Source organism: Ursus arctos, unplaced genomic scaffold, assembly GCF_023065955.2.
Source record: "Ursus arctos isolate Adak ecotype North America unplaced genomic scaffold, UrsArc2.0 scaffold_24, whole genome shotgun sequence".
Taxonomy (NCBI): domain Eukaryota; kingdom Metazoa; phylum Chordata; class Mammalia; order Carnivora; family Ursidae; genus Ursus; species Ursus arctos.
The window spans coordinates 31,240,476-31,264,255 of NW_026622919.1; the positions used below are offsets into that span (position 1 = coordinate 31,240,476).

The 23,780-nt window shown below is 53.2% G+C and overlaps 2 protein-coding genes and 1 long non-coding RNA gene across 3 annotated transcripts in view; all 3 read right to left on the reverse strand.

Moving 5' to 3' along the window:
- Window positions 1-17: 17 nt before the first annotated feature.
- Window positions 18-9,772, reverse strand: MPO (myeloperoxidase). Its single transcript, XM_026517432.3, has 13 exons — window positions 9,679-9,772; window positions 9,462-9,555; window positions 8,971-9,146; window positions 8,632-8,755; window positions 8,416-8,545; window positions 8,107-8,313; window positions 7,014-7,332; window positions 4,640-4,800; window positions 3,202-3,457; window positions 2,564-2,734; window positions 1,723-1,960; window positions 763-977; window positions 18-109 (listed from the first exon to the last, which is right to left on the reverse strand). Exons 1-12 carry the CDS (start codon window positions 9,752-9,754, stop codon window positions 770-772), a joined length of 2,160 nt encoding a protein of 719 aa, XP_026373217.1. The 5' UTR covers window positions 9,755-9,772; the 3' UTR covers window positions 18-109; window positions 763-769.
- A 1,818-nt stretch (window positions 9,773-11,590) lies between these two features.
- LOC130544734 (uncharacterized) lies at window positions 11,591-14,604 on the reverse strand. Its single transcript, XR_008961271.1, has 2 exons — window positions 14,396-14,604; window positions 11,591-14,005 (listed from the first exon to the last, which is right to left on the reverse strand). It is a non-coding gene; the product is annotated as an uncharacterized LOC130544734 (long non-coding RNA).
- Window positions 14,605-15,687: 1,083 nt separating this feature from the next.
- The window catches only part of TSPOAP1 (TSPO associated protein 1), a 32,915-nt gene continuing 24,822 nt past the window's right edge, over window positions 15,688-23,780 (reverse strand). The window contains exon 32 of the mRNA XM_057317764.1: window positions 15,688-21,799. Within this exon, the coding sequence (XP_057173747.1) occupies window positions 21,620-21,799 (180 nt within the window). The 3' untranslated portion in view covers window positions 15,688-21,619. The remainder of the gene's footprint in view (window positions 21,800-23,780) is intronic.

A 23,780-nucleotide genomic window follows, 5' to 3' on the forward strand; every position in this document is an offset into this window, starting at 1 on the left:
CATGAACAGAGCAAAGACCCCATCAGCAGTGCTTTATTATCGTAAGTGTCAGGTACAAACACATGGAACAAAAGGGCCGGTGGGCCCCACTTCCTCTCCAGGTGGGCTCCTGGGAACAAGCAAGAGAACAGCATAAGGAAGCAAAAGGGGAGCCACTGACCAAACCCTGCTCCCCTGACCCCACAGCTCAACCACCACACACAGCCTAACTGCTCGTGGTCATTTCCCCCGGGGGTCACCGGGCCACCTCTACTAACCTGGACACTGTCCCATATAAGCTCCCTGGGGGCAGACATGGTGCAAACGGAGCCTCTAAGGAGCCACGAAAGCTCTTATTTGCAAAGAAGAAAACTCAAGGTTTTCTCCAGAAAAGTGAGGTTGAGTCATTTGCTCAAGGTCACACGGCTGGAGAGCTGCAGTCAGGATTCGAACCCAGCAAACTGGCTCCGAGCTTGTGCTCCTCACCCGTGCATTCTGCTGTCGTCCGTATACTTACTACTCACATGAACAGCAAACACAGACACGTATACACAGCACACGATACACACCCATGGTCACAGAATGCCCACACGGAGGAAATGCAATTTATTACACCGCGCACAAACACACACACACACACACACACACACGAATGAATGAATGACTATCTATCTAGTCACTCATTTTCTCGGCCAGAGCAGGGATGCGCTCACCATGGGAAGCAGCCCCCATGGGCCAGCCCGGGCCATGCCCAAGCGTCCCCTCACCAGCACACCCCCTTACCCAGCCTCTAGTCACTGTCCCTCCAGGAGGTCAGGTCCAGCGTGGGGAGTGTGTTACAGCTGACAAAGTCCCGAGGGAACGTGTTGGACATGAAGATGTTGTTCTTGGACACGGTGGTGATGCCCGTGTTGTCGCAGATGATTCGGGGCAGGGAGATCCTGGTCAGCGCCTGCTGCTGCTGCCTACTGAACACGCCCGGGTTCTCCCACCAGAACCTGCGTGGGGACACCCGCAGACTTTGCACCCAGGCTGTCCTTGGCCGGGAGGGCATCCGCTGGCTCCAGCCGCCCCTGGACATAAGAGGACCACCACAGACACCCGCTCCACAGCCCAGGGGCTCCGGGCCCTCAGGCAGCCCAGGGGCTTTCACACGGGTGATGCCCTCTCACAGCGCGGAGGACGAGCTGCCCAGTGCCCCGGCTCTGCCCCCACCCCGGCGGCCTCCGAGGCCCCACTCACGCTGCACAGGGAGCTGGGCCCACACTCACTCATGGAGCCCTGTGCCCCGGCCCGGGGGCATGTCCATGGGGGTGCAGAGAACCTCGCAGTGGGTTTATAATGGGTCCACCCAGAGAGGGACACCTTTCTCTAGTTTTCCCAAGGGCGCCGTATGGGCTAGGTAAGAACTGGGCATGACAGGTGTCAGGGACACAGTGACATGACACTAGGAGAGCCTTGGGGGCTGTTCAACAGTGAGCCCCCTGAAACTAGAGGAGTAGGTGAGAGTCACATTTTCTCTGTCTTCCCTCCTTCACAACCAGGGGTCCAGGTCTCTCCTGGCTGCACCCCCAACAGGTACAGAGCACACGAGGGATGACCTCAAGGCCCCGGAACACCCTGGAAAATCACAGATCCCTTCCTGCCCCTCACTTCACAGACGGAAGTGGGGGGCCCCCCTCCAGAGGTTGGGGAGTAGGCCTGCAACCACACAGCGGGCCTGAGCCACTCGCCGCGCCTCACCGGTCACCATCGCGGAGCTTCCTGAACTGGGTCCCGATGAGGCAGGCAAGGAGCGGGCCCACGCGGCCATAGGGCTCCAGGGGCTCGGCCACGCCGCCCATCCAGATGTCAATGTTGTCCGGCGTGCGGTACTGCCGCATCAGCTTGTCCGCCAGGTTCTGGTTCCTCAGCACTGTTGTCAGCTCGCCCACCGTGCTGGGCTGGGGGAGCCCGCAGAAGCGCCTCCAGGCATTGTACCCTGCGGGGTGGGCGGAGCACTGCTGTGGGAGGGTCCCACAGCGCCCCCCTTCCCGGCGCACCATATACCAAGGGACGTGAGGGAGAGGAAGACACAGAGGGGCTTCTCCCAGGCTGTAAGCCCCCAGGGAGCCCTGAACTGAAGGGCCAAGACCCTCTCTCTTTCCTTTGCCCTCCACTGTGAGACAAATCTTCAGCCGCCGTAAATGCTACAACTCCAAGAACAGAAACCTCTCGTTGTCCCCTCGAAAGATCTCAGACCCGGGAGGGGTGAGGTGTGGCTAGAAGGTTCAGCCACACCAGCTGTCCCATAATGGAGGCACAGGCTTTGGGGTTAAGCTGATGTGGGTTCAGATTCAAGCGCGATCACTGACGGCCGGAGAACCTGCACAGGTTCCGAAGCTCTTCAAGCCTCAGTTTGCTCATCAGTAGAATGGAAGTGACAAGAATCTGTCCCCCATCAAAGTTCAGGTAAAACAAAGCTGCAACATGAAATGTGATGAGCCAGGTTTCCAGCCCACTTGGGCAGCTGGGGGCCGCTGCAGGGGGCAGGGCCCTAGAGTGGGAGGTGGGGAGGGCGCAGGGGGCTCCTGCAGCCCCTCACCTGGGAGGCCGTGGTCCCGGCTGCGCTGCATGTTCAGAGCGGGCAGGTCCAGCCCGATCCTCATGACCTGCTCAAACAACCGCTCCCGGATCTCGTCCACCACGATTTGGTTCTGGCGATTCAGCTTGGCGGGGGTGGCCATGAGGCCCCGCAGGATGGGGTCGATGCCACCTGGGACAAGAGGAGCAAGACTTGGGGAAGGATCCGGCTCAGTACCCAGAGCTAAGACTGGAGTTAGGGAAAAGTCCCAGGTACAGTCAGGGGATTGCAGAAGAGGGCTGGGCCCATGCAGCTCCTGGTGCCAAGGCGACCTCAGGGGGCAGGTCTTTGCTGGGGAATTGAGGTCTCAGGGGATAATGCCATTCAGACTTGCAAGTTGGGGTGCACCCAGCCCCTGGGCTCCTGGGTCACTGAGAATCGTAACACACAAGAAGGAGCCAGCTCCCCACGAGCCATCTGCACCCCACCCTTTATTATTATATACAGAAGCAGTCCAGTGAACTAAGGCTGGACAGTCAGATAGGATCCCCAAAGAGGGAAGGCTGAGGATTTCTCCTGCCCTGGCTCCCTGCAGCCAAGGCCACCCCCCCATGTCCTCAGTGGCCAGCCCGCTGGCTCCTGGCCGAGGTCCCGCTCACCTTCCAGCACTACCCTCCAGGAAGCGAAGAAGACCTTGCTGAGTGGAACGCGGGGGTTGGGCCCCATGGGCTGATACCGGTCATCCAGGCGGAACATGAAAGGCTGGATGAGGGTGTGGCCATAGCGGAAGGCATTGGTGAAGACGTTGGCGATGCGAGGGTCCACGGAGTCGTTGTAGCACCGGTACCTCGGCAGGTACTTCCTCATGGCCCGTGGTCCCAGCACCAAGGGCAGGTAGTCCCGGTAAGTGATGATCTAAAGAAACGTCGTGCTCAGAGTGGCCTCTCCACTTACCCTCTGTGCAGAGTCTGCCTGCTCCTGGCTTGTGGGGGGGGACGGGGGGGCTCCACTGTCCACAGCCAGGGAGTTGTCTCCCACAGCGCGGGATCTGGGGCTAACAGGGTGGCACCGAGTGGCAAACACAGCTCCACGGCTTGCCTGCTGTGTGACCTTGGGCCAGGTATGACCCTCGGTGAGCCCCAGTTACTCAAACGTAAATTTAGGATAATTATGTTGCCCTCTGCCTTAAAGGATTAAATAACAAAGGGCTTCATTGGTCAGTAGCTCTTTTGCCCTAGAGTTATTCATGCCTTCTTTTCTCCTATCTTATAAGCTCCTGAGAGCAAGGGTTGTATCTCATTTCTCTTGAAATTACTCGGTGCCCAGCAAGCACCTGGCTCACGGTGGGGCTCAATATGCATTTGTGGAGGAGGGGAGGCAAAAAGGAAAAGGGCCACCCTAGATGATTTCCCCCAGGGCAAAGAGAAAGTATAGATTCTAGAGTCTGGAATTTTCTGCAAGGCTTCAGTGAATCTCACTGAAGTTCTTGGTGCAAAGCAAAAACTTAGCCTCCACACCTGCAACTCTCTCCCCCTCCAGAGTCTAAGAGTATGAAAAAGGTGTGTGTGTGTGTGTGTGTGTGTGTGTGTGTGTGTGTGTGTGTCTTCTGGAGAGGATGGGGGTGCTGAAGCATCAGAAGCTGGGAGAGAGAACCAGGAACACTTCCCAGGGATAAACAAGGGTAAGGAGATTGGGTGAGCTATGATAGAGCCAAAAGAAGAGATGAGTGGGTAAAGGAGCCAAGAGCCGCGAGGAGATGAAGAAAGGAAAGGAAAGGCATTTACTGACCAGCTACCATGTGCTGGCACTTCAGACCCACCCCTTTAACCCTCCTGAAGCCATTTCCAATGGACAGGAGAGCAGAGGGGGGAGCCAGCCTAGGAATGAGGGGATGGAAGCCAAGTAACCTTTATCAGGCCCTTAGTATCTGCCAGGTGTTTTCACATAGATCATTAAACTTTACAGCATCATGGACGCACACACCGAGGCTCATGGGGGTTAACGTGCCCCAGGTCACACAGCGAGGATGTGGTAGGGCCGTGTTTGGATCCCAAGCCTGCCTGACCCCTGGCATCACCAATGCTCAGGACTGCCTACCTGGACCATGGCTCCCACGATCTTGCGGGCTTCCTGGTAGAGCCTCTCTCCATCCCAGCCGGGGTTCAGGCGCTTGAGCTCCGTGGCCAGCCGGTTGTGCTCCCGCAGAAAGAGTGTGTGCATGGAGGTGAGCTCCGGCATCTCACTTGAGCGGGTGTCCCCTTGGGGAAGCAAAAGCCACTGTCATTCCTAAGATCCCATCAGAAAGGACTTGCTCCACCGAAACTGCCTCCTCAGCCAAGGTCTGAAACCCAGACTTCCTCTCCATCCATCTTTCCACACCGCACTCAGTGTGCGCCTCCTCTAGGAGGTCCTCCCTTGCTGCCCTGGCCCGCCATGGTAACTTCTTCCTCCGCGAAGGGGCACTGCTGGTTGGAGATGGTCATTCAGCAGGCATCAGAGCTGACACGTGACTTGCCACATTCTAGTAGCTGAGACTGGGAGCTCCTTGAGGATGAGGACCAGGGCTTGTGCCTTTTTGTGGCCGGCGCGCCACCCAGCTCACACACAGACATCCGGAGTTTTGCACCGTGCCTGCTACGAGGTGATCCATGAACTGCCTGGTTGACTTAGTCTCTTGATGCAGGGAAGGCCAAAAAGTAGCATGCGTGTTGGCGTGCCCTACTTCCATGCCCACGTCAGACAGCTCATGACCACAGCGCTCTCTCCTGCTCGGACTGGACTCAGCCCCAGAATCCCTCTCAGCACAGGACTCTAGAAAGCCACACCGTCTGATCAGAGTTGCCATCCCCAGCCTTACTACATGCTAATTTGCAGCCTGCTCAGGCTCTGAGAGTCGGGGGGGGGGGGCCTAGGGCACAAGATGTGTATAGTCCGCATCTGAGATTGTTCAAAAAAAAAAAAAAAACCGAAAAACAAAAACCAAAAACCAAGTGAGATCTCTAATCCTCTCGTCCTCCCCACCTCTTCTCTGGAAGGGCCCAGGAGTTAGGGCCAGGCCCTTTTACCAGGACACTGGGTCCAGTCTTTATCAGCTCCAGAAGCTGGTGGGAAAGATTCTCTGAGAGCAGGTTTACTATCCCATGAGGTCACGATGATCCAGGCCCAGGACACGATGCCAGGACGGGGGCGGCCGTAACTGGCTGAGGAGCGCTGCTCTTCCCTCACCAGCCCAGAAAAGTGTGGGCTCCGGTGTGGACCGGAGCTGACCTCGGTTCTCGTCCCCAAGGCCCAGCCAGGGGAGAGACCACCAGGAGCCATCGGGAGGAGAGGCTGGGAGGCCAGATGTGAATGCAGGGGCCTCAGGACCACTCTTGGATTGACATTAAAAAAATATTGGAGGGCTGCCTGACCGCTCAGTTGGTGGGACATATGACTCTTGATTTGGGGGTTGTAAGTTTGGGCCCCAGGTTGGGTGCAGAGATTACTTAAAAATAAAATCTTGGGGCGCCTGGGTGTCCGTCAGTTGAGTGTCCAACTCTTGATTTCGGCTCAGGTCATGACCTCAGGCTCCACGCTCAGCTGAGTGCTTCTCCCTCTCCCTCTACCCCTCCCCCTGCGCTCTCTCTCTCAAATAAATAAATAAATCTTTTTAAAAAATTAAATAAAATATTTTTTAAAAAAAGAAAAAGGAAACATTGGAAATTTCTAGGCATGGGCACCATTACTGCCCCAACCATATCCCCAGGGCTGCCAGGTGTTTCAATCTAAAATCGCACCCTCTCTTACGACAGGGAATCAAGATGGCGGGGGGGGGGGTATTCCGAAGCAGTGCCGCCCCATAGAACTTTCCGAATTGATGAAAATGTTGGACATCTGTGCTGCCCTATATGGGAACCACTAGCCTGTGAGGTTACTGAACACTTGAAATGTGGCTAGTGCAGCAGAGGAACTGAATTTTCCATTTAATTTCAATTAATCTGATTTAAATTTAAATGGAAATTGCCACGTGTGGCTGGTGGCTAGCACAGCAGATGACGCAGGTCTAGAGAGTGAGGGTGCCACACTGCTCTCTGTCCCCTTAGTTCCCTGTCCCTGGGGACTCAACTCTCTGCCCGAGTCCAGAGGGAGAAGGAGAGATGGCGAAAGGGATGGACAGAGGGACAGTGGTTCCGCAGCCACCCCCGAGTCTCCTTCCTACGTTTGGCTTTTTGGTTTTGGTTAGTTTGGGTTTGGGGTTATTTGTTTGTTTTTGGGTTTGGTTTTTGGCTTTTGGTTTTGGGTTTGTTTGGTTTGTTTGCCTTTCTGGCTCCATCCAGCTTGTCACCGAGGCAACTGGATTAACGTTAAGTTGGTGAGGACAGAGTCTCTCTAAACACAAACCCACGGGGTGCTCACCAACAGGCCCCCTGTGGCCCCAGCGCCGGGCGCCCCCCCCCACCAACACCACCCTAGATTCCCACTCGGGGCCGACCTGCCAGGAAGCAGGGGATGTTTGCTGTGCGGTTGGTGAGGAGGCAGGGGTCATCGTGCAGGGTGTCGAAGGGCAGCAGGGCCCGGCCGTTGTCACTAAAGCGGGTGTTGACGGCCATCAGCCCCAGCCCATTGGTCGTGTTTCGAAGCTTGGCGGCCAGAGGGTCCTCGCTGCCGTACACCATGCTGGCGTCCACGAAGGAGGTGAGCGCGTTGATCTGATTGCGGATGGTGAAGTTGCTGTCTGTGCAGGCTGGCGAGGAGCGGAAGAAGGGGATGCAGTCACGCTGGTTCTTGATGCGGGGGTCATCGGGCGGGATCTGTGACACATAGGGCCGGTTGGCTCTCCTCCTGTCCACCCCCCACCCCAAGGCCTTGATCCCACCTCCAAAGCAGCCTGGAACCCAGGACCCGAGGGGGAGACCCAGACACCGAAACGAGGGCTCTTCAGGATTTCTGGCCTGAGGTTGCACAGGCAGAGTGCCGCTGAGCTTCGAGCTTTGGGGGTGGTGACCAGAACTCTGGAAGGGGGCATGTGCGACACCCTGGAGGAGGGCCAGCCAGTCCTCACCTAAACTTCCTTTCTTTCCTTTTCTCCAGGGTGTCTGCCCTTCCCTCCCCCGGTGTTCTCTGGATGTGGTCTCTAACTCTCAGTTAGCCTCCTCTTGCTTTTCCTTTCCTGATCCCCCCCTTCCCTATCCCTTTCCTGTCTTTCACTCTAGCCCCTGCCTTTCTTTCCTCTCTCTCCCTCTCTGCCATTCTCCTTCCTTTCTCTCCTCCTCTCCCTACTGGGTGTGTGCCCCAACCAAACAGTCCCCTCCAGCCCTGCTGCAACCGATGGCCTAGGTTCTGTGCGATGTGCGCCAGAGGCGGGGGTGGGGAGGGCAGGTGGCGCTCTGTGCGGAGGAAAGGACTAAGCACCCCGGCATCTACACGCGGGGTTTGGAGGGAGGCGGAGGCAAGTGGGTAGGCAGGGCCAGCCTTACTAGTTGCGGGGGAGGGAACTCTGAACACAGCGAGAGCTGGCCTCTTCCAGGAAGGCTTCCCCCTCTCCCCACCCGGCAGGCAGCGGCGGGGCGGGAGGAAGGGAGCACCTGAAGCGGGAAGCAGGGCGGCTGCTGCAGGCAGCTGGTCTCGCAGTTGACACTAGTGACGAAGGAGACCCGGGCGGCCGGCTCCGGGCTCAGGTCGAGGTCGTGGTCGATCAGCTGGCCCCACTGCATGAACAGGAGCGAGCGCTCCTGGTCCGGGGTCAGCTGGTCCGTGGGGAAGCGCACGATGGCGTTGGAGACGGCGCGCGCCTGCGGGACACGGTGCGTCAGGGGCCGCCTGGGGACCCGAGCGCCTCCGGGCCGGGCCTCGCCTCCCGCCCAGCCCCCCACCCCCCGCCGGCCGGCGCTCACCAGGGGCACCGGGAAGCCGCCGCGCTTGACCCCGGGCGTCCAGCCGTAGGGCAGCGAGAAGCCGTCCTCGTACTCGGCGGGCAGCCAGCGCGCAAAGGCGCGGTTGGAGGCCCCCAGCGTGGGGCTGCGCCTGCAGGGGGAGGACACGGCGCTGACGCGAGGTGTCCCCGCGGGGAGCCGCCCGCCCGCCGAAGGGCCGCCCGCAGCCGGCCGCACCTGTTGTTGCAATGGCCGGTGATGGTGCGGTACTTGTCGTTCTCCGGGCACGTCACCCTCACGTCCTGGTAGGCGCAGCCGCTCGACGTGGACAGCAGATTCAGCTGGGCCGGTGTCAGCACGTCTGGGGCCGGGGAAAGCCGGGCGTGGTTGCCGAGTCCCCCCCTCCCCATTTCCTAGCCTAAGCTGGGCAGCCTTGGTTGGGGGCCCAGTCTGAGGACACCGAGAGCAGACTCCGGGGCTCCCGAGACTCCCCGGAAGAGCAGTGGCGGGGGGTCACTGGGAGATGACCGAGGTCACTAGTGGAGCAGGAGACTGGGGTTGTAGGGGCGACAGTACCAGTAACGTTGAAGGGCCCCGGCCACAGAGGCCGCAGCTTCCCCTCCAGCAGGCTTAGGGCCACGTGCAGGTAGTCAGCAGCCCTCACAGCTGTCCTGGTGGCTGCCACCGGCTGCTTGAAGTAGGACAGGAGTTCCATGGGGCTGGCCAAGCCACTGTGAAGCCGCTGCTTAATGCTGCTTGGAGAAGGGAGGAGTGAGGCCAGAGACAGCGGGGATGGAGACACTCAGCCGAGCCCTAGCCCCAGGCCAGCACACCGGACAGTGCAGACAGACCCACAGATGGGAAGAAGGTCTCTCTTTATAAACAGAGTATGGACCCGGGTGTCCAGACAGAGGCCAGGCCATGGGGAGAGATGGTTTTGAAGATGTTCTGAAACCCAAAGACGCAAAGACTGACAGACAGACAGGGGCTCCATCCCCACCCACGAAGTCCCCATGTCAAGTTCCTTCTCTGAAAGACCTGGGGCAGGGAAGTGCCGGGCACCCCACCTCTCCCGCCGCTCCTTGTAGGCCGTGTCCACTAGTCGCTTGGCTTCCTTCATGCAGGTCAGTACCACTGCGGTCTCCACCTCTTCCAGGACAGCTGCCCAGAACATGGGTCACAAGATCAGAAATGCGCCCCAGAGCCAGGGTGGCCTGCACCGAGCCCTTGGGACACAGAACCACCCCCCAACATACCACTTCTTCCCTTCTTCTGCATCATTACCTGGACCGGCACCCTGAGAGCACTGGGGCACGGCCAGGACGGCCAGGAGCCCTGCGAGGGCCGGCAGCAGCTTCATCTCTGCAACAAGGCCCCAAGCCCAGTAAGTCCAGAGTGCCCAGTGCCCTTGGGAGAAGAGAGCCCCACCGGCCCTCTCCCCCTGACCCCTCACTCCCACCTTCAGACGCCAGTCCAACCTCAACGGGTCCTACCTACCTCCTCAGGGAAGGGGTCCACAGCGCCCCTCTTTTGCTAGCTTCGGTCTCTCAGCCCCCAGGACCTCACCTCCGAAGTTCACCTGGTATTGGCCACAAGGCTCACCTGAATCTAGGCCTTTATGTCCTATGGGCTGAGGGAGGGGGCGTGGCAGACGAAACCCCGCCCCAGGAGACTATATGCTCTCTCCTCGCTCCCTGGGGTTGGGGTGCCCAAAAGGTGGTCCATGGTATGGGAGAGAGGGACAGGAAAGGAGAGACCAGAGCTGTGCCCAGCCTTTGAACTTGGCTTCCCACCCCAGAGCTTCTTAGCTCCCATTGCGCACCTAAACCAGCGCTGCCCCCAGGGGCAGACAATTAACCCCCTCCGAAATTCCGGTTAAACTAAGTATCTGGGGGTCCTTTGAAAGGGACAAAATTCAGGAACAAACAGCCTAAGGAACTGTGGGACATGGAGTGACCCCAGAGGAAGAGGGAATGTGTAAGGGACACCTGGAGTAATGATCAATCAGCCTTGGTGCAGGGCCTGTCCCCCACCCCCACCAGAATGCTGGTCCCTGGCAGTCCCCCTCCCCCATTCTTGGCAAAGGCTAAAGGGACAGGAAATCTGGCAGGAGACCGTTGGGTTTCATAGGAAAGCCTGGGGGCTACAGGCTCAGGACCAAGGTAACTTCCTCTCTCCCTCTCCTCCTCCCCTTTCTTCTGGGCTTGGGGTAGCAGGCTGTCTTCAGCACTCCTGCCATCTGCTCCTGGATTTCAGGAACCAGGACAGAGCAGAGCTGGATGTGGTTAATGGTCAGTTAGGTGACACAGCCCAGGGCCTCTCTGGGACAAGATCAGTGCAGTTAAGAAGACTGGGGTTAACTTTTAGGATCGGTCTGACATAGAAGAGGGGGAGGTGTCTCCCCTAAAGAAGGCTGGCGAAGTAGCTGCCACTCTCAGGCAGGACAGGTACCCGATGACTCATGACTGTGCTTGTCCACCTCCCTGGGCCCTTGTCAGGCTCCCATGATGCTTGGTCTAGCCACGTCTCCCGCTCCAACCACCTGCCCGCCCTCACTCTTGTCTTTTATGCCCGGACCACATCTTGGCTGAAGAACAAGGGCCAGCAACACATCCAGAACACCTTCCGGGTGTGCCCGCAGGTCCTGTCACCAGGGGAGCCCAGGGGAGCCCAGGAGAGAGGAGGCCCTTCTTCTAGCCTTGCTCTCTCCGTGACTTGCTCGGTGTGAACTTGGACAAGTGGCTCCTTGCGAATCAGGTTTTAGAATTTTATACCATTGAAAATACTTTTTTAAGGGCGCCTGGGTGGCTCAGTCAGTTAAGCGGCTGTCTTCAGCTCAGGTCATGAGCTCGGGGTCCTGGGATCCAACCCCCATTGGGCTCCCTGCTCAGCGGGGAGTCTGCTTCTCCTCTGCCTCTGACCCAGTCCCCCACTTGTGCTCTCTCTCTCTCAAATAAATAAATGAAAAATTTTTAAAAAGGGAAAAAAAGAAAACACTTTTTTGATCCTACAAGTAATATATTTCTATTCATGAAAAATTAGAGAACTTAAGAAAAAATAAAAATAAACCAAAATTACTTATAATCAAGTGAGGTCATAGGTAAATTTTTTTCTTTCCAGACTTGTCATTTTTCATACAAATAAGAAGCAGGAAGAAAATAATTTCTCATAACCCCACTACTCATAAATAACCCCGTTTTTTTTTTTTAAAGATTTTATTTATTTATTTTGACAGAGACAGCCAGTGAGAGAGGGAACACAAGCAGGGGGAGTGGGAGAGGAAGAAGCAGGCTCCCAGCGGAAAAGCCCGATGTGGGACTCGATCCTGGAACGCCGGGATCACGCCCTGAGCCGAAGGCAGCCGCCTAACGACTGCGCTACCCAGGCGCCCCATAAATAACCCCGTTTAATCAACTGACACCCTATATGTAGATATAATATGTATTGTAAACGGTGATAAAAACATACTTCAGATATTGCTTTACACCTCATTTTAGTACTTAACAATTTAGCCTGGATGTCTACATTACATCAATAAATATAGACTTAGTTCATTTATATAGCTGGATAACATTTTGCATTAAGTACTAGGATTTATTCACTAATCCCCTCTTGTTAGATACTTGGTTGTTTCCTATTCTCAGTGTTATAAGCAGTACTGGGGTCAACATCTATGAGGTTAAATCTCTTGTCACATCTTCAATTATTTCCTTAGGCCTGGAAGTAAAATTGCTGCGTACTTAGGTATCGGTATTGTTAAGGCTTTAAGAGAATTGTCAACAACCCAAGTTTAATGTTTCTCTTTTAATAGTTCAATTAAACATATGGTAAGTATTTATAAAATATTTGGAGAACTGTATCTTTTGTAATCCATATAGCAACTACTGTTTTTCTTTTTTTTTTTTTTTTTAAAGATTTTATTTATTTATTTGACAGAGATAGAGACAGCCAGCGAGAGAGGGAACACAAGCAGGGGGAGTGGGAGAGGAAGAAGCAGGCTCCTAGCGGAGGAGCCTGATGTGGGTCTCGATCCCAGAACGCCGGGATCACGCCCTGAGCTGAAGGCAGACGCTTAACTGCTGTGCCACCCAGGCGCCCCACAACTACTGTTTTTCTAACAGCTTAATTTATTTTATTTTAAATGTTAACTTCAGTATAATTAACTTACAGTGTTACAGAAGTTTCAGAGGTATAATATGGTGATTCGGCAAGTCTATACATTATTCACTGTATGGGCACTTTTAATCCCCTTCATCTATTCACCCCATCCTCCCACCCACCTCCCCTCGGGTAGCTATCAGTGTGTTCTCTGTATTTAAGAGTTTGGGTTTTTGTTCATCTCTTTTTCTTTGTTCGTTTGTTTTGTTTCTTCAAGTCCACATATGAGTAAAATCATTTGTTTTCCTCCGACTTAATCACTGGGATTATACCTTCTGGGTCCATCAGTATCATTGCAAACGGCAGGATTTTATTTGGGGGCCGCCTAGTGTTCCGCTGTGTATATATTTATCCTTATCCATCCATTGTATATCTTCTTTGTCCGCTCATTTATTGAGGGGCACTATGCTTGCTTCCATAGTTTGGCTATTGTAAGTAATGCCGCAGTAAAACACAGGGGCGCACCTACGAAATCGCCAAATGGCCTCGTGAAGCTCGCACCTCACCTTCCATTAGCCATGCATGGGAGCACCCGTTCCCCATTGTCCTTAACAACTCCGACCGCGAGTGTCCGTTTACTCTTTCAGGGGTTGTCGAGGCTCAGGAGGAAAGGGACATTTAATACCGGCCCCTTGCAGCGCAGATGAGAAAGACAGAGCCCAGGGAAGGAAGTGCCGTGCCAAAGGTGACAGTGTGGACAGTCCAGAATCATCTGGCTGCTCGGTCCCCTGCTTCCCACACCAGCGCTCTTCACCCGAAGGCCTCTGCATACTTAATTGTGATCTTTCTTTCAGGCACTTATGCAACAAGTCTTTCCTGAGCCCTTGTGTGTGCCGCCTCCACCGTGCTGGCCACCGGGCATACCCTGCCGAGCGAAGTGCAGGCCTTGTCCTCAGGGAGCGCGCAGGAGAACACAGAGAAGCAAAGGAGTGGAACAGAAGAGCCTTGTGTAGGGTTCTGTGGGAGCGTCAAAGAGCAGCACTTGGACCACCTGGTACGTAGGAAGGCTTTCTCGAGGAGTTGGTGCTTGAGACTGTCTTGAAGAATGTTGACCAGGCAGGGGCACCTGGGTGGCTCAGTCGGTTAAGCGTCTGCTTTTGGGGCAGGTCATGTTCCCAGAGTCCCGGGATCAAGCCCCGCATCAGGCTCCCTGCTCAGCGGGAAGTCTGCGCCTCTCTCTCCCTCTGCCTCCACACCCCCTGCTTGTTTCTCTCCCTCTCTCTCTCTCTCTCTGTGTCAAATAAATAAATAAAATCTTTTAAAAGAAGAAGAAGAATTTGACCAAGTAGACACAGGGAGGAAGAGCATTCTGGGCCCAGAGAACGACATAGCGAAGGCCTTGACACGAGTGGGCTTCATTTAGACAGTTCGAACTTGGGGGCAAGGATGAGGCAGATAACACTCTTGCTGACTGTTGAATTCTTGTCCTGAAGCCTCCAGGGAGCCATACGGGCTGTGAAGGGCACAGAGGTACATTTTTAGAAAACTCACTCAGCAGAGGGGAGGGAGCCCTGGGGTGGCAGGCGCAGAGGCTAAAAGCTGGGCAGGAGTCACAGCAGGGATTCAGGGGCAGGGGGTGACAGGCCTGTCCTGCTTTCTCACAGGCGGCAATGAAGCAACGAATGTTTGAAAAGCTGAAGCCTTTTCAGAGAATGCTGTTAAAATGCCCTTCACTCTCTACCCCTGTGGGAGAATTCTCAAGAATTCTCAACAATCCCCAAACCACCTGCCTTTGGCTCAGGGCTGGGGCTGTGGGCTTGCATTCACGTACGGAGGCTTGAGAGGCTCCGTGACTTTATGAAGTTTCCAACCAATTGATAATGACACAGCCGGGATTACTTACTGCAAGGCTGCCCGGTCTGCACCTCTGCGGATCCCTCGGGTAGGCCTTGTCTGTGCGGCCCGGTGTATCTGAGGCTCAGAGGCCTTCTCAGCACGCAGAGTAACCAGAAGGAGAACACGTCTGCCCGAGGAGATATTCCAGGCAAGTCTTGTCCCATCAGTTACCCCTGGGCGCCATCCCGGGGCTGGCCTCTAGAGGGCACTGCTGCCACTGCTACGTCCCCAGACTATAGTCCTTTGAGGGAATGAGCACCCCCCACCACCACCACCCAGCATGCCGCCCTCCCTTCTCCCCGCTTACCTTCCCCAACATCCCCACCCCTAGGGTGAAGTCCAACTGCCTGTGGGATAACGGGCCCTCCGCTACTGCTTGCAAAACAGCTTCTTTCTTCATGCTGTTTAGGAAACAGTTCAGTTGGGATTGCCGCCAGATTTCCTGTGCGTCTGTGGCTGGAGGGAAGGAGGCTTTGGGAGCTTGGGGAGGCGGGGGGGGGGGGGGGGGGGGGGGGGGATGACGCCTCAGGGGCGGCAATGGCACCTGGCCCAGAAACGTTCTTTCCTTGCTCTTTAAAATTTTAAGAGTTAGTTTTGAATGTCACAGGTAATGCTTGGATATATTTTGAATACAATTAAAATATGGCAAATCCTGCGATCGCTCCCTGTGGGTAACGGGACGGCGCCACGCCCCAGTCCAGTCTCGTTCCTCCGCTCCTCGCACAGGCACACCGCTGTCACCCTCGTGTCTGTCCTTCCAGACCTTTTCCTTTCCATTCAGTCATATGGATGGATCCGTGGGAAACATTCTCCCGCCTTTATTTTTCCGTGAATGATATCCCATTGAACAGTTTTGTGCGGCGATGTGCTTTTCTCATCAACTACACCTGCCTTGTGCTACCTAGAAAACAGACTCGCTTTGTTTTTAACTTTTAGTTGAGCTATACCTCCCTTATGCAACCAGTCCTCTCTTGAAGGAAGCTGACATTTTCCCATGTGTTCACTATTAAAGACAAGGCAGCAAGAGGCGTCTGTACGCTCGTACACACACGCACCCAGCTCTCCAGGGTAAAGACTGAGAAGTGCGCCACAGATTTTGTGCATTTAGAATTTTTGATAAATAGATATCACCAACATGTCCTCCAGACGTATCAACATTCTCAAGGGCAAAGATTGGAATCACACTATTGGCTCAATTTTTATTTCTTTAATTAATAGCCAGCCCCTTTTTATTTGTACTAGCTCTTCTGTACATTTCCTGTGTTTGGTGGTGTCCATCTTTCTATCGGATTGTCATTCTTTTTATTGATTTGTAGAAGTTACCATATATTCTGAATAATACTAATCTGTTATGCATATTGTTAATATGTTTCCAGTCCGTTGTTTCTCATTTATGTTTTTTATAGGGTCTTAACTTTTTTAATTTTTATTTTATTTTTTTAGGGAGAGAGAGGAAGGGGCAGAGGGAGAGAGAGAGTCTTAAGCAGGCTCCATGCCCAATGAGGAGCCCAACACAGGGCTCGATCTCACAACTCCGAGATCATGACCTGAGCCAAAATCAAGAGTCAGACGCTTAACCGACTGAGTCACCCCAATATAGGATCTTCATTTTGAAGTGTCAAATTTATCAGTCTTTTCCTTTATGGATTTTCCTTTTCAGACTTATTTAGAATGATCTTCTTTTTCAAGATCATAAACATATGCTCCTGTGTATTTTTCTAATATCTTAATATTTGGGTTTTTCACATGCAGATCACTAAAGCATCTGGAATTTCTGGGTGTGACTAGTGTAAGGGTACAGTGCAATAGTGAGCTACTTTCACTCATTTCCAAATGGGGATCCAATTTTCCCAATGCATTTAGTTGAATAATCTGTTGTTTCTCCACTGAAATGAGATATTAACTTTTCTCACTTACGATAATGTGTTTTTCCCCCAGATAGTCTATTCTACTGATCTACTGGTCTATCAATTCCTGTGCCAATGCCTTATCATTGCAATTACCATAACTTTTTAATATGTTTTGATTTCCATTAAGATAAATTCTCTTTCCTCATTCTCCTTTTTAGAAAAGAATCGTCAACATTCTAACATATTTACTCTTTCTTATGAATTTTTGAATGTCTAGTTCCATGAGAAATCCTATGGAGATTTTTACTGATATTGTATTTAATTTATACGTAAATCTGGTGACAACCAGCATCATTAAGATATTGTCATCCTGGGGTGCTTGGGTGGCTCAGTCGATTAAGCATCAGACTCTTGGTTCCGGCTCAGGTCATGATCTCGGGGTTGTGAGATCCAGCCCCATGTAGGGCTCTCTGCTCAGCACAGAGCCAGCTTGAGATTCTCTCTCCTTCTCCCTCTGCCCCTCCTCCACCTGCGCTCGCTCTCTCGCAGCAGCGAGCAATTCCCAAATTACTCTGAGAGTTTATGTTCTTGAGTAATACAGTATGTCATTTTATTTAATTCTACTTTTACATTCTTCATTGAAATGTTATTGTTTCACCTTCTTGTTAGGTTTGTTCCTAAATACCTTCTTTTTGAAATAGGTATATAAATTTTGTCATTAAGTTTCTCCACAGAACTTGTAATATCTTGTAGTATTCTCTTTCCTTGGGATGACAATTTTAGTAGTCTCCTTTTAGCTCTTAGAATGCAGATTCATAGATCTGAAAAACATTGGACATTTTTAACCTACCATTCTAGAAAGGTTGTACTCTCTGATGAACAAGATTTTTTTTTCAATTTAAGTGAATATTCAAGTTTTTGTTAGTCTCAAATAATAGTTCCCAAATGTGTTTCAGGTAGTATTGTAAAGGTAAAGACAAATCAAATCATATGATTATACAAATGTTTAATGGTTATTCGATTAGCCCCCTTTATACCTGTGGTTATTGGTGGTGCGAATGGGTTAAGCGTCCAGGAGACAAAGTTCTACAAATATGAAGCACTAAGCTCAGAGTAAAAGAATTCAACAGCATCTTTACCAATCAGGTTAGTTAAAATTTAAAAAGGCTGATAAAGCCAGCACCAGTCAGCATGGGAAAAAGTAAGTGCAGATTGGCCCCACGCCATGGGATGGCAACTTGGCAATGTCAGTCAAAATCCGAAATGACTCAGCAATTCTACTTCCAAGAAGACACGTATCCTCCAGATGCATTCTTAGGAAAGCGTAGATACCTGCCCAAGAGTGTTCATTTCAGCTTCATTTGCAACAACCAAAAGACTAGAAACAAGCCAAATGTCCATCAAAAAAAATTGCCGTACTGTAGTACTTGCACATAATGGAGTTTTATGCAGCCTTTAAAACTAATGAGGGCGCTTTATATGGAGCAATATAGAAAGATACGTTGCGGAAAGAAAAGAGCTGGTTCCAGGATGTATACTGCATGACACAGTTCCTGCAAAACACACAGACACACGTGCATACCCCGGGCACATTTAAGTACGCACGGAAATCCCGGAAGCAGGCACAGAAGCCTCTTAACAGTGGTTACCTTTGGGGAATGGAACTGAAAGGGCTTGGAGGGGGGCTGGCGGTTACTTTAAAACCAATGCTCCTCTGTTTGATAGCTTCACAAAGAAAAAAATAATAATTTACTTACAAAAGAACTAATCATCTCTCCCTCCACCTTAACTTCCCAAAGTAGCAAATTTTGATTTGTTTCACATAATCAATGGTTTTGGATTACTTTTGCTTTGGTTTCTTAGTATGAAGTCAAACACTACCAAAGATTGAAACGATAGCATCGACCCAGGAGGCATTTGGGGGTGAGCGTTCCCCCCTTCCCCCCCCCCCCCCCGTGGGAGGCTTCAGGAGAGGTCATTTGGCCCAGTACAGAATTCAAGTTCAAATTCCTTTCTCTTCAGCACTAGGAAGATACTGCTCCGTTGTCTTGATGCATCTAGGACGGTTAAGTTCCGTTACAAGTAGACCCAATTCCTGAAATACGCATCCACCCCTGTCTCAGTCAAAGCAGGATTAACATGAACTGCAGGATCCGTCATCCACACCTGACCGTGGAGATGTTGCAGAAATGAGACACAAAAGTGAAATTGTTGCAGAGCAGAAAATGGCATGAGCTGGTGAGGGGAGCACAGGCTGGGAAGGGAGAGGGGCGGGGCCAGGCGGCTCCGGCAGAGGGTGGGCTGGGGGAGCTTTCCTCCTCCGCCTGTCCTAGCCCTCACCAGCTCTGTGCCGACCCTGTAGTGACAGCAAGGCAGGAGAACAGCCCCTTGAGGCCAGCAAATTTTGTGAAAGGGGACATTACATGATGCTGCTGGACCCTGGCCAGGCTAGGGAGTGGAAACAACAGCTCCTTCCTCCGCCCTGAGGACTAGACTATTATGACCTAAGGGGAAGTCCTTGCTTTGGCAGAAGCACATGGAGATTCCCTAATAAGTAAGGTCCTCGGGGTGAGGACAGGGAGGAAACAGAGTGGATGAGCTCAAATTATAACCCCGGAGTTTCTCTACTCTAGGCTGTGAGTCTCCCATCATATTCCCCCCACCCCAGTGCCCTTATCTGCGCCTTATCCACGCTCCTCGAACTCAACAAGAGGGGCACATGATGGCTGTAGGCTTTCACCCTCCACCCACCTCCCACGCCATGACCAAGTAGAATTTACCCCAGGAAAGTAAGGTTGGTTTAACACTGAAAAATCAACAAAATTTGCCATAACTAAGAAAGAAAAACCATATGATCTCTCATCAGAAGGAGAAAAATCATTCGACAAAATCCAACATCTATTACTGATTATTAAAAACAAAACAAAAACAAAACTCTCTGCAGACTCAGAGTAGAAGAGAACTTCCTCAAGCCTGATAAAGGGGATCTACAAAAAAAGAAAAAAATATGTCACTAACATCATCATTCGTGGTGAAAGACTGAATGTTTGTCCCTAAGACCGGGAACATGGCAAGTTGTGTCCGCTCCTGCAAATTCTATTTCGCACTGTCCTGGAGCTTCTATCCAGGGTAGTGGGGGGAAAATTAAAAGCATCAAAATTTGAAAGGACAAAGTAAAACCGTCTTTGCTTGTATACAGTATGATCACGTGTGTAGAAAATTCTGAAGAACCTACCAAAAAAGCTCCTAGAACTAAGAAGTGAGTTTGGTGAGGTTGCAAGCAGACAAGGCCAGAATATGAAAATCAGTTGTGTTTCTATATACTAACAACAGAGAATCCGAAATTAAAATTTTAAATGACAATGCCATTTATAATAGCATCAAAAATATGAAATAATTAGGGATAAGTCGGACAGAGATGTGCGAAATCTACAAACAAAACTTTACTGAGAGACACTGAGGACCCAGAGAAATGGAGAGACGTACTTTGTTCGTAGGTCAGAAGACTCAATGTTGTTCACATCGTCCCAATCGATCTGTTTGTTGAGTCGCGCTTGTGTCCTGGCCTTAGTAGCTGAGAGTCCCTCCCAGACAGAGTGGGTGAGGCCGCTGGTAAGCGGGAGGGCTTTGGCAGGAGAGGGAGGGGGCACAAGGCGCCATACTTCGGTGGCCCCTCCCCTGGGCAGTGACTCTTCTTTCTGCCAGGGATTGCCAACCACCCAGAACACCACCTGGCCTCTGACCCACACTGCCCCTCCCACTGTTCTGTCTAAATACGGACACCCTCACCTTTGCCCTTGGGCCCCTGGGGGGGGAGAATGTGCAACAGTCCATCGAACCTGGTTGCTCCCTGCTTGGAATCTGGGCTAATCAAGCTGTCAGCAGAGCCTGGGGTTTCTGCTGCTCTGTCTGCACCGCCTCTGGGCACGGAGCAACGTGCAGGACTCCCACACACACCCTGCTTTGAGGTTTCTGTTTCCCGTCCTCTCTGGACTCCTGCTGTTCTAGTCTACTAAGAGCCCCCCTTCTGCTCTCAAGCAGAACTATATGGTTTGCTCGCTTATCCCATTGGTTTTTCTTACCTCTCCTGTTGCTATGAATTTAGCACAGGAAAGTCAACATGGCAGGATTTGTGCAGTGCACTGCCCTGAAACCCGTGCCTTCTCTTGGGTTTCCCGTCCCCTGGCCAGGTCTTGATCTCCCACCAGGAACCCTGCCTCAACTCCACATACCTGGCCCTGCCACCAGGCACTCGGGAAGCTGCCAAACCATTTTCTTCAGAAAAGAAACTCAAGAGTTGCTTGGTCTTCTTGACGTTGGTTGGTTTTGCCCCAGTCGCCCTCAGATGTAACTTCTGGTTTCTAAAGTCAGGTCCAAAGCTCAGCACGACCCACCCCTCCAGGTATCTTTTGCCCCAAGTAGAGCCCAGCATGGGTTTTGTGAAAATAGACTTTATTATAATAAAATGTCTTTTTAAACAAATGCCCCCACCATTCCAGACCCCTGGAGACCAAGGCGGGGGTGGGGGTTCAGTCAAATGATCTCCCACCACAGTGAAGGAAACATGCAGAGACACTCACCCAGCCGCAGGGTTAGAGGGGGTGGTGAGGGTCAGGGTGGAGAGCGGTCTACCCCACTCTGAACAGGGGATGTATGAAAATAGCTGCATAAATCTGTCCTCTTCCCAGCCCCAGACTCCGGCAGGGACCAGAGGAAAATGATGCAAAAGAGAAGTTGAATCCGATGAGCGAAATAAGGCAAACCCAGCTCCTGCTTCCCTCCCGCTGGCCCCGCGTCTCTGGGGGCGGGGACACACAGGGGCCAGGAGGCCGGGCGGGCAGGGAGCGGTGGGGCACTATGGAGCGGGGTTAGGCCCGCTTTGGCAGGGCCTTTCCCCTTCCTGGGCCTGTGCGGTGGAAGCGACATAGACGAGGCTGGACTGAGGCACTGAGTATGTACATATATACAGGGTTCTGCCCCGCCTGCCCCCGGGGAGCTGGGGCTCCAGGGAATCCAGTGCAAACTTGCCTTCAGGGGAAGGAAGACATGTCAGGACAGCCAGTGCCATCAAGAGGGGGGAGGACCAAGGAGGGGACCCGCAGTGTGGCGGGAAACTAGGCTGAGGCAGGTGGACTAGGAGTCACGGGTCCTGGCTGTGACTGAGGTCCTCGGCAACCTTGACCAAGTTACTTCCTCATTCTGCAGCTCAGTTTCCCCTCCTACATCCAGAGGGTGCATCCTTGAGAACTCATCTAGCTCTGACCTTCACCGAGTCTCTGATGCCCGTCCAAGCGCTGCAGTGTGAACTCGGAAGAGCAGGCGTCCAGGGCCTTCCCCACCTGGTGATCTGGGGGCTTCGGGGCGCTGTTTCTGCCACAGCATCACTCCTTCTTCCCAGAGCCCAGTTTCCTTAGGAGCTGCTTTCCCTTGGAGAGGAGACCCCACACCTTCTCGCTTGCGCCCTGCACCCCCCCGAGGTCAATCGTGGGGAAGCCACCAGGGCCAGGGCCCCAGGGCCAGCCTCTGGGCACGGGGGGCCCCTGTGTTGAGCTGGCCCAGTCCTGGAATATGAGAGAAAAGGGGCAGAGTCAGGACCTGACTCCATGCCCCAACCTGACTCCTTAAGTGCCTGAAGTGCTCGCAGCCCTCCGTGTCCCAGGCCGTGGTCAAGAACCAGAGCCTCCCCAGCGCCCCCAACAGAGCTCAGAGAGGCGAATGAGTGTGGTGGTGCTGAGGGAGCACTGAGCTGGGGGTCAGAAGGAACAGACACGGAGTCCAGTTCTGCTTCCAGAACCTGGGCAAGCCCCGCCCCTTCTCTGGATCTCTGTAGGGTACTGGGCTGACAGAGCTCCAGAGTCCTTGGACCTGCCCCATGGGATGGGTGCCCCAAATTCCCCCTTGTCATCCCCTCGCAGCAAAGGAAGAGCAAGGCCCAGGACCGCTTCGAGGCAGCCATCGCCCCTGCGGAAGGAGTCTCTTGCAGGGCCTCACTGGGGAAGCATGCTCGGCCAGCCCCGCACATGCGGTGCCCCAGCCCCTGCAGGGAGTGAAGGCAGTGGCCACTCCACGAGGAGGAAACCGGGACTCTTCCTTCCATGGCCTCTGAGAGGCCTGCAGGGCCTGGGCCAGAGGGGCATCTCCCAGGCCCCACCACAAGCTCTGGAGGCTGCCCTGCAGCCTCAGTTAGCATTTCTCCCTCGTGAAGCTCCTCCTGGCTCCACTGGCAACTGTGAGTGGCTCCCCTTGCCCCAGGCCCACCCAGACAGTGCTGTTCAGGGCCTAAAGGACAGGGGTGAGTAAACAGGAGAGCCACCAGGAAGCCTCCCTATCCTACTGATCATCCTCACGTCCCTACTGTGACCTCCTGCGCCTGGCACAGCCCAGTCGGGTCTTGGCCAGCTTACGTGTTCCCCACTCCTGCCCCATTCCTTTCCTCAAAACCCTCCCCCTACTTGCCACCAGAGCCTGGCAGTCTCCTGGCCAGAGCCAGCCATGGAGCCCAGGCCAGAGGCAGGGGAGCTGGGTGCCCCGCCTGGGGCCCCCCCACCCAAGGCTCTGATGATGTGGCAGGGCCTGCCCACAGAGAGGTCAGTCAGCACCTGGAGGTCTAAGCATCTACTGCTAGCCAGCCAGGGCCAGTGGCCAACCAGCGAGCCCCGGGTTCTTCCCACTCCTTCCCAGGGCTCCTTCCATAACAACCCAGGAAGGAGGGGTTGCTGGGGAAACAACTGAAGGGGGTCTCTGAACCCCAGAGATGAATGGTTTGGGGTTATCTATGGATTCCAGTTGTTTAAGCCCCCCCCCCCATTTATTCCCTCCAGCAGAGAAAATTGAGAATTAGAAGTAAAATCATGCATCTGACCCCTAACAGGTCATGATGCAGAGGACAAGGGTGGGGGGACTATTATTACTGGTGGCATTGCTGAATGATCCTTTGGTCACCAATAATAATCACAATATTATAATACCACAGTCGCATAGTATCATAATATACTGATGAGTCATGCTATGGATATCACACAATATTCTATAAGCTACACGAGCTATAGAATATGAGGGGTCCGCTAATATGGGGCATCATACACTAAAATGACATGTATTCCTGTCACAGCTGGCACTGCCCGGCGTAAAGGCAAGCGGAGGGAATGATCCTACCCCCCGGATCTGGCTCACGGCAAGATCCCCCTCCCCCATTCCCTGGGACAAAGAAAAGCCAGGTCGGCTCCACTATTCAAGACAAAGGAGCGCTCTCTGATTATGGTGATGTAAGGAGCGGCAAGTCACATGAAGAGAGGGGGCCAGTCCCCCACTTACATGTTGCTCTCTCTATATATATCTATCTCCATCTAGCACTGGACTCGTCTCCTCCTCGTTCTCTGAAGAACAGGGAACAAAGAGAGGAGATGGGTTACGGACTGACTCACATGCTCCCTGCCCGGTCACCAGGTCACCCAGCTCACAGGAACTGGGACTCGGCATAGCCTTTGCCTGTGGAAATACGGCGGCAGATGGAAGCACAAGGTTCCCCACTGGGGCCTGGCC